The sequence below is a fragment of the Leuresthes tenuis genome, unplaced genomic scaffold (assembly GCF_036924035.1).
Source record: "Leuresthes tenuis unplaced genomic scaffold, fLeuTen1.0.hap1 SCAF_5, whole genome shotgun sequence".
Classification (NCBI taxonomy): domain Eukaryota; kingdom Metazoa; phylum Chordata; class Actinopteri; order Atheriniformes; family Atherinopsidae; genus Leuresthes; species Leuresthes tenuis.
Window position 1 is genome coordinate 13,304,887 of NW_027325359.1, and position 10,089 is coordinate 13,314,975.

The following is a 10,089-nucleotide window of genomic DNA, read 5'->3' on the forward strand; positions in this document are numbered from 1 at the left end:
CTATTTGTGAACCCAAAACTCCGCCTATTGGTCTCTGCAGAGCGCAAGAGGGAGGAGGGTTTAACTCTTTCAACACACGTGCCTGTTTAACTGTAGATAGAAGAGAAAACACAGAAAGTGTTTGGCGACTATCCACATTGGGTGTAGTTGTATCTTTATATGATTTACAGTGGCAATACAGCACAGTGTAACTACTTCAGTGCAACTATTACCCTGCATTTAATGTACTTAAGGTACAAGTGGTCTCTGCAAAAACAAACAAACGAAAAGGCCCCGTGAAATTAGACCGTTACACCTACTCATGTATTCGTCTAATAGAGTTTTTACAGAGCTGCAGTTGATGTGAACAAACAAATGCAGCTAATGATTATTCATGATGGATTCATCTTGATTGGAATTGAAAAAAAACCCTGAAATATGGTCTCAGACTCAAAGGGACCCCATCTGGGTGCTTTGTCCAATTCACACTGTGTGATAGAATTTAGTGATAGGAAAACTCACAAACTTGCACATTTATAAAGATTTAACGGTAAAATATATTTAAAAAATAGTATTGAGTACTTTATTAACACTTTACTCTACTGTTATATACTGTCAACTAATTATTACATTCTCCCAAATGCATAATCAGATGACTTGATGCTAATTATCAGGAGAAATGTGGAGTTTTAAAGTGGCAGGCACACAGTGTGAAAGTGCAAAGAGCTACAAATACTGTGGACCTTTTGAAAATGTTTTGGGGAGCACACTGTTCTTTAAAACACCAAAGTAAATATGAAGTCAGTCTGTGCTTACGAGTGTTGGACTCTCTGCAGTGAAGATGAATTCAGAATAGTTCATGATATCCTGTTTATTCTAAGCTCCTGGCTGGTAACGCAGGGGTGTAAAATGCTACGTTTAAGTGTCACGAATGATCCTAAAACCACATATTTAAAACATGTCCAAAGTAAGATCAACACAAAACGACTCAGCGGAATGTTGAAAAGTAAAAAGAAGATTAAAGTAAATATGTTTCACTTCAAGAGCTGAATATGTGCTATTAAATAAGATATGGAACGAGATGTGTTGTTTATACTGTAAAAGAGTTGTTTAGATACGGTACAATGAACATTTACACAGTGAACAATATGCTGACAATAGCAGAAAGTGGGTGTCTGATGGCAAAACAAAGAAAGCATTGCCATCTTATTTTCGTCATCATGTTTGATCCCTTCCATGACATAACGACACAGCGGCTGTTTGCTGATGTTTTTACAATAACTCCAGACTCGAAACTCAATTTATGAGATTTTTCTTTTCAGTTTAAACCAGTTCTGTGACTTTGTTTCGCAACACGCTCACCAACATCCCCTCAAGCAGTTCAACTCAAACACCCAGGAGGCAACACTCCGACTGGTCCTTCCACTCACATTCATTCAGCTTGGAATGAGCTAATCCACCTCGTCTTAAACACAAAAGCTGATGTTGCATCACAAATCCCTGACCCCTTACAGTTACAATCTCTACTGTTTGTGCCATTCTAAACTATATGGATGGCTTTGAAGAGATAAGAGAATCAGCTTACTTTTGTCGACCAAACAGTGAGTGTGCCATGTACTGATATGTATGAACCTTTGCAGTCCAAAGAGGGCAGAACAAGTGATATTAGATGGATGTGGAGCCCCCCTCAAAGAGGCAACTGGATACATTCCTCAATGGATTTCTAAAAACAGCAGTGGGCAATATCATTCATCTGTTCATCAAGTTTTAATGCTGCCGTCAGTGCCTTTAATTAGCCGGGTACAGTCGTGGAGTACCTACAGCATAATGAGGCTGACAGACACCATCCTCTGTTCTGCAGAGCCCCAATGAAAAATTCATCAGCCAATAACACAAAGTCTAGTTCCCTGTACAGCGCCCTGTAACAACTTCCACCACCGTGAATACAAAATAATAAGTCCATGGGGTAGGATACAGATTTTCTATTATTAATTCAGAGGGAAGGTATGAACAATCAGCTGCTCATAGGAGTGTCAAATTCTGAGAAGACTTAATAAACCCTTTGTAACCCACACTGGTATATGTATCACATACTTCAAGGGATTTCTCTGTGAAACTAAACAAATATCTCAGTAAACTGGCTTCCTGGAAATGAGGCAGTGGCCGTGATGAAGCGGTGCATGGAGATAAAAACTCAAGGTTAACTGAACAGCTGTTAAAGACATTTTCCTTTTAGGCAGACTTTGAACAACTCAGGTCAGACATCAACTTTCTGTTTGCCAAACAGAGACCGTACCCACTCCTATGATTGTGCCACCGTTATCTAAGTGCTTTCTGCATTGAAAGAGCTTTCGCAGCTGATAGACGAATAATCTCTTAACCCTAACCCACCCTTCATCCACATAGAAGGCATTTCACCTATTAACTTTGACCAGCATGACTGTGCATGACCTCAGCACAAGCTTTAACAATACAAAATCAGCTCTGCTCCACAAACTCATACGGATACCAGAAAGCTTGACTGTGGAAATAACAGAAACATGACTGAAAGATGTTTTTATTTTCAAATGACATGACCATAAATTTTCATCCATCTTAATTTGTCCAAAACAATGGAATCCACAAATTGCCAAGTGATGTCCATTCGGCTTCTTGGTGCATTCTATATACAAATTTATATACAGTTAATTCATAATGCCAAATATCTATTGCGGCCAATCTTCCGATCGGCAAAATAAGAAGGTTATAACCTTTAGCGAATCTCACGGATCAGTTCACATTATGACAACTTTTTTTTTCTTCCCCCCACCATTATTATTCTAAAATAAAAAAAGCATGGCCATTTCTGAAAAGGAGTGGAAAAAAAACAAAACACAGAAAAACAAATTGATGTCGATTCACTCAAAGTACAAACGAGATCTGCACAAAAGAAAGACATGGACGTTATAAAGCATAAAATACTATACAATAAAAGCACAACCTACAATGCAAGTTTGGGTGGACTCCTGAACACGCAGATGCTGGCAGGCTCTGCTGCTGTTATCCGTCTTCTTTGAGAGCTGCGCTCCACCTCAGCACTGACTGGTTACTGAGGAGTCAGACACAGCGGCAAATGAGGAAAAAAACCGAGTTAATAGATGATAAATCGGTCATAAATATAGTAATGTTATAACCATTCAGTAACTGGCCTGCCAGGCTCTTTGAATGGTTTCCAGTCCAGTTTTCGCAATCCAATGTTGCCGTTACAAATAACACAGTTTGTCAGACGCCGGGCACCGCTTGGCTGTTATAATCAGTGGACTCCATTTTGAGAATGTAAGGGATGATGCTGTCGATCTGCACATTTCCAATGAGCCCGGCGAAAAACAGCTCCTCGGTCACAGCTGCACTTATCAGCCTGAGGGCTGGAAGACGCAGCAACAGCTTGGATAACCTGCGAGTAATGAGGGGGGGGAAAGGAGACATGAAATCCAAACATGTAGCGAGTAAATCTGGGATAACAGCATCAATCTGTCCTGCTGTACAGACTAAGTTTGTGTGAGTGCACCACTTCTTTTCCAGCAGTGCTGGCGTTATGTAGTGCAAAGGTAAAGCCAACACACCGATAAGAATCTTCTGGGTAGGTCCTGGTGACGTAGTCCTGCAGCTCCATGTACGCTTTTTCTTGAAACCGCTCTATTTGTGGAGTATTATCTATGCCTGGGTGATCTAGCAGGAAAGGAATGCACATACTACTGAATAAGTACACCCGTACATGCGAAGGATTCAACTTGAACACCAAAATGAGAATTTGGAATCTGGCCAGTTGTCTCCACAAACCTGGACTAAAGAGAACGATGGCTTTGAGGTAGGCATATTCATAGGAGTCTGGGGACAGCTTGGACATGCCGTTACAGAACTCCTGCATCCTCCATATGTGCTCCATTACTACTTTTACTCTTTCAGGGGAGAGTTTATCTGTATGTAACAACAAAAAAAAGAAGGTTAGAAGGTTTAGAAGAGATGTGAGAGGCAGAGGATTAAGACGTTTTCAGAAAACTCAAGAAAAAGACTCACAAAAATTAACAGAACACATTAACATCTCATTTTATCACATACTTGAGGTCTGCATAACCAAACTGCTTTACCCCTCAGAAATGATACCCCAGTACTGGAGCCTTGCAGACAGCCATCAACAGAGCCCTCCTACCTTCCTGTAAGCTGGTCTGCAGATGGTTGATAATGGCACTTAGAATGGTACCAACATTCATAACGTTGGAACACTGTGCCAGGCCCAGGGCAAAAAGTTCATTCCAGCAGGCTTTCATCAAGTTGATGTCATTGTCTTGACCACTGGAAAATAACAAATGATCGATTCAAATTTCGTACAAACATTGGGCACAGATTAAACACATTTATCATATGTGATAATGTCTGTTTAACATTTGTGAAACAATGACAACATTTTTTTAATAAAAAGTGAAAATCCTCTTAACCTGAGGGTCTGAAAGGCAGGTATGGAGCGTGCCCAGTGCATAGAGAGAAAAAGTAGCCGGGACGCTGACTCACAGATGTAGTTTACATTAAGGTACTCTGGTACAGGCAAAGGCATCATAAGCTGCAGAGAACAAGGAAAAATACAATGTTAATCTATAACTAACTCTTCAGAATACAAGCAGGGGTTTAGGTGAAATTACAAGCTGTCACAGTCATCTGCTGAGCTTTCTACCTTGAAAGGGATATGGCTCTCAGAAAGCAGGGCCCCCTCCAGCTCCACCACGGGGCCCGACTGGTCCCCTGACATCAGCTGCATTGTAGCCTCCAAGGAATCTCCCGCTGAGCTGTCACCAGGGTGTAGGACTTTGGCCAGCGTGTCAAAAGCTCTGAAAATACACAACATTTTGGCATAAAATGCTCATGTTTAAAGATACACACTTTGGATTTTTTACATTTAACAGAACTCACTTAAAAATAAAGTACAGGTAATACGTAATACAATTCAAAGCTCTGCAGCGCAACCCTGACATAAACTAAGATGGCATATTTTTGGATCGACCCAGTCCAAATCTAATCAAAACTGTAAGATCAGAGTCAGAAACCACATGGCCCTATAGTAAATTGCATTAGAGCTTCGTGACAAGCATAAAAACAGCCCCTGGGTTTCCTTGAAATGCTACTGGAGATGTTCAATATGTGCATCAAGTTATTAAAAAAAAAAAACAACCACTGGTCAGTATCAAAGACTTTGGTTTGACACGATGACTCTCACCTTGTGATATCACTAGCAGTTTGATCATCGCCTTGGATGTCTGTAATTGAGCTGTCACCGTTGCTAAGTGTCTCAGCTTCCATCATCTCGTTCCCGCTGTCACTCGGCTCCCTGGTCTTGTTCAGGTGGGCAAGCGACGTCACCACATTTGCCAATGTACCAAGATCACCTTGAGATGGGTCCTCCTGTGGAGGAGGGAACAGTAATCATCAAAAGTGTTAAAAAAAAAGACTTGTGTGATTGCATCCATCCCCGCTTAAGCCTATTCAGAGTCAACGGGGTGGGGGAGGGTTGCTGCTAGGGCCTATCACGGCTGGCACTGATTGGGTGAGACGCAGGGATTCGAACCGGGAACCCTCTTGCTCTGAGGCGATGGTGCCAACAACCACACCACAAAAACGTTTCCATGAGCTACATTTTGATTGCAACACTGTTACCTTGTCAGGGGAAGCTGGAATCAAGATGGTGTTTTCCAGCTTGGAGAAGGGTTGTTGAATGTTGAGCAACATGCTCGACTCGAGCAAACTTGTTGACCTGAAATTAGAGATTTGAGATTCTATAACCATGTTTTAAAATCATTTGATGCACAGCAATTGGTGTTCTTGTTGAAACTGAGTGTTACTCACACCAGTTTATTTGTTAAATGTGTACAGTGTTATTTACTTTAGTCTATACTGACTTTCACAATGTGACAGAAAGGTGTCAATTGTCTGTGGTAAGTTCGCTCAACTCGTAATAAGTGGGGATATTTTGTTTCGAATGCATAATATTGAGGAATGTCTAATTTCCTCATTCCATCATGTACAGAAAAATTCTCAACAAAGAAAGAAATTTCAATATAATGCTGCCCTGTACAACACCTAGTTTAAAAAAATTCTGAAAATATCTGTAGCAGACTTATTGTGTTGTATTTATTTGCACACATGATACCAATAAGCTAATAAGAGGCATATTATAAGAGTGTAATGTACCGTGCAGTTTCCTTGTCAGATACAAAAGTAGGTGTAGCAGCCAGGGGGCTACAAAGGTTCTTGCGGATGTAGATCTTTTCTGTGGAGGCTGCACAGTTCACAGATTTTTCTCTGGTGCTAACTTCAACAGGCTTTCTTTCACACTGCACAGCTAATAGACAAAATAATTATCAGACCGTAATCATGTGAATCCTTATTAACAAATGAACAACAGTGTATAAACAGCATTACGGTCTCTTACAGTCCTGTTTCATGCCCAGAGCTATACAGCGCTGCAGTCGACAGTACTGGCAGCGGTTTCGGTGTAGTTTGTTAATGGCACATTCTCCGGAGCCCCTGCATGTGTACACCAGGTTCTTCCTTATGCTGCGTTTGAAGAAGCCCTTACAGCCCTCACAGCTGACAGCTCCATAATGACGCCCTGAGGGATGAGCAAGAAAACACCAACAGGTGAGCAAATTTTTAAGTTACTGACAAAACATATCGTCACATAAAATAAAAAAAACATATTAATACTTATGTATTGTTTATTTACTGTAATTCTTACCTGAAGCTTTATCCCCACAAACAACGCAGTACTCCACTACAGGCTTGACCACAGACTGGTCAGAGCCCTCAGTAACAAACTGAAAAACAACCCGAGACAACAGAATAATTAAATACAGCTAACATAGTAATACGCTTAGACTGACTAAACATGTTCATGCTTGAGTCATGAGACCTTTCAGGAGCTTGTTTGTCAAAACTGTCAGGAAGAGGTGACCATCATCTTCAGGCAATACCTGAATCTGCTGTCCAGCCAGTTCAGGGGCAGCAAACAGCAGCTGGTTAACCCCAGATCCGTCTGGGGTGGTGAGGATGACCTTGTTTGGTGAGCCTTCCTGCTTCGTCAGAATCACCTTCCCACCAGGTGTATAGTCAGCATTTGCTAGGATAAACTGCTGCTTTCCAGGGGAGGGTGGCTCAAGTGCCGTGACAATCTGGATCTTCTGGCCAGTCTGCTGATCAGTTACAATCTATTAAGACAAATGTGAAAAAAAAAAAATCAGGGAGTGATGATATTACATACACACTAATGGAAATGATAAGAGAATTATGCAAATTGTGAATGCGTTAATTCCCACAATTTAATCCTAATAGCAAGCTTTGGTGAGGAACAGGCTATTGCATTACCTGTATTCTGTGTCCTAAAGCCATGCTGTTGTCTGCTGACACAAGCTGGATCCTTTGAGTCTGTCCATCCATTCTGATACTGCACACCGTCGTCCACTGCCCTTTACATCAGTGCCCCATGAGGCACGCACACCTGCAGAGCAAGACATATGTATCAATTTAATAAGAACCCATATACTTGAGCGGAATACTTCCCAGTGTAGGCAGCCTTATTAGTGTGGCTGCAGTGGACCAATGACAACCTTAACATAGACAGCGATATTCAGATATTAACCCTGCTGAGCCAATAGACACTGCCATGTAGATGGCACTTTCTGCATACCTTCATCTGAACGAGGTCATGCTCAGAGTAAGTGATAATTGAATTCAGCCATTTGGAGAATTCTGATCTAAGCCACAACATGCAGACATGGAAATACTGTTACGTCCAACTGTAGCTTTCACAACTAGAACAACAGCTGTCGAACGTTTGGCGATGGCTTCAAGAGACAGCACAACATGATAACTACAAAAAAATAGAGGGAAACATCTGGGTATACTACATGTTTTACATTATGTGGATATGAGGAAGGCTTTGGTCGAGAGCTAACATTGCAAATCAGACAGCTTTATTAAATCAAAGATGATCTGATTGCGGACATTTGTGTTGGTGATAAATGTTTTCATTTCAAACAAACTCTCACTAGACAGAGTGTTAATGAGATAAACTTCTGCAAAAAGATAAATTTAAATACTTCGTTTTACTAAAATACAAATACTGAAACCTTTACAATAAACTTCTGTTTCCCAAACACACGTATGTTGATCCATTATTCATATGATTCGGTCCTTTTATAAACTGGTGTGTAAAGGCAGTTTGGATGGTGTGATAATGGCTCAGAAATAATCAGTGTTATTAAGAAGACACCTAGAAGAGCCCAAATGTCTTGAAAAATCTTAACAAACGTTACGAGTCCTTACATCCTTCATCTTTACTCGCGGAATCGTCCTATTTGCCAGAAGAGATTTCTGGCTACAACCGGGTCGAAGTGACATTATAATGTTATTAACAACTGAAAATTTGCTTGAAAAAAACTGGTCTGACCCAACGGGTAAATACATGCATTCAATCAATTATACTGGATGTCAATAAATGTTAGTTTGTGGCCTAGCCTAACAAATCAAGCCGGCGCTAGCCAGAAATAAAATACGGCTCAATATCTCTCTATAGTGACGACAAACGAGCGGCAAAAACACTAAATAAACACAGACGTGCTTTTGACAGCCTGCTTTTTAAAATCGATACGGAAGATAAAGGTATTTCTTTTCCTGTGGGTGAAAGGTCAACATTGAAGGGTTAAAGCATGCTAGGGTTCAAGGCCCATGATGCCGAACCGCAGTCTACGGCGACACTTCACTTCCGACAAATGGACGAAAACAGTCAGGTACTATCGACTGACTCTTACGCCGCTCGACAGTTTAGCAAGACAGCTGGCGTTTTAACACTGCAACCCACTGGTATCACACTCACCCGTACGTTGGTGAGGTAGTCGCTTTTAGGAAATGTAATTAGCAACACCAGCCTAGCAGCTAACTGTAGCGCGGATGGCTAACGCGGTTACGATTATCAGCTAACTAGCATATCTCTAACCAACTGTATTTCATTTGATCAGTTTTAACAGACACATATTTACCCAATGGGTTCCAAAAGCGACCGCGTAGATCAATAAACATATGAAATTAACGTACCTGCCAATCGTATTTATTTCCACCAAGCCTCTGACGACCGTGCTAACGAGCTAAGTTAGCTGTTTGCTAGTTGTAGCTAACGGCAGCTTCCCCTCTGTAGACCTACAGTACACTGCCTTCCTTCCTGTGTTACTGGCTGCTCGATGCTCTTTCATGAACTTCTCGTGCGTACACGTTAGTATACCATTCTTACCGTCCGAGGAGGCAGTATGTCAGAAAAATACACAATCTCCAATAAATTAATACTTTAAATATTTTCTACAGTTGGTGGGAGGGTCAGAGTTCGTGACCTTTTTTTTTTAATCAATAAACTATTTGCGCACATGCGCAGTTTGGTCGCTGCGGTTTGTGTCAGTCAGACACATACAGCCATTTGTCAATGGGCCCCGTGTTTGCATTTCATCGCTTCAAATTGACCATAATTGGACATCTCTGTAGTATTTTGAGATAATGTCTGCTGTTTTGTATCTCTTTATAGCCATTTTTGGCCGTATTTTGGATGTGAGACCAAGTGTGAATATGTAGAGTTTATATATGTGTCTGGAGTAATAAAGCCAACTGTAAAATCACCTCAAGTTGTGGTTTAAATATTGTTGCTACTCTCAGTTTTCTTGTGCAAATTTGACATTTTGTCTGTGTCATATAGAAAGTTATGTAGCTATTTCTGGCATGCAGATAAGAATTCTGGTGGGACATATCCCAGGGAGCAATTGTTGGTTTTACAGCATGCAAAATTTTCACTGAAACAGATTACATTTCAAAATAAAGTGTTGTAGGGAAATACTTAATCAAAAACATGACTTACTTAAAAACAGTAACAGTACCATGAGCAATTTCTACATTTACTGACAACATGACACAGTATTTTCCCCCCAATACTTTTTCAGTACTTTTTTTTAATTGGCAGCTGAAGATGACAATGGCATGAATACAGTAAAACAGCTTTATCAATTACAGTCACAGAATTTACAATGTAAAAAATAGGATGCA

General features: G+C 40.7%; 1 protein-coding gene across 2 annotated transcripts; it reads right to left on the minus strand.

Annotated features, from left to right (window-relative positions):
- Positions 1–2,520: 2,520 nt before the first annotated feature.
- Positions 2,521–9,394, minus strand: nr2c1 (nuclear receptor subfamily 2, group C, member 1). Of its 2 annotated transcripts, none has more exons than XM_072386128.1 (14): positions 9,293–9,394; positions 7,372–7,504; positions 6,981–7,214; positions 6,746–6,824; positions 6,440–6,619; positions 6,199–6,349; positions 5,665–5,761; positions 5,228–5,412; positions 4,688–4,841; positions 4,455–4,576; positions 4,169–4,311; positions 3,799–3,936; positions 3,582–3,687; positions 2,521–3,412 (listed from the first exon to the last, which is right to left on the minus strand). In XM_072386128.1, exons 2-14 carry the CDS (start codon positions 7,441–7,443, stop codon positions 3,241–3,243), a joined length of 1,833 nt encoding a protein of 610 aa, XP_072242229.1. In that variant the 5' UTR covers positions 7,444–7,504; positions 9,293–9,394; the 3' UTR covers positions 2,521–3,240. The 2 variants fall into 2 exon arrangements, with proteins under 2 accessions (XP_072242229.1, XP_072242228.1); XM_072386127.1 differs by having other exon boundaries at positions 9,100–9,394.
- Between the last annotated feature and the right edge of the window lie 695 nt (positions 9,395–10,089).

Coding starts and splice junctions, on each gene's coding strand:
- nr2c1 (XM_072386128.1), bottom strand. CDS start 7,443: ATGGATGGACAGACTCAAAGGATCCAGCTTGTGTCAGCAGACAACAGC. Junction 6,825..6,980: donor TGGCTGGACAGCAGATTCAG/GTATTGCCTGAA, acceptor GTTGTTTTTCAG/TTTGTTACTGAGGGCTCTGA. Junction 4,312..4,454: donor CCTGCCTTTCAGACCCTCAG/GTTAAGAGGATT, acceptor GTTATTTTCCAG/TGGTCAAGACAATGACATCA.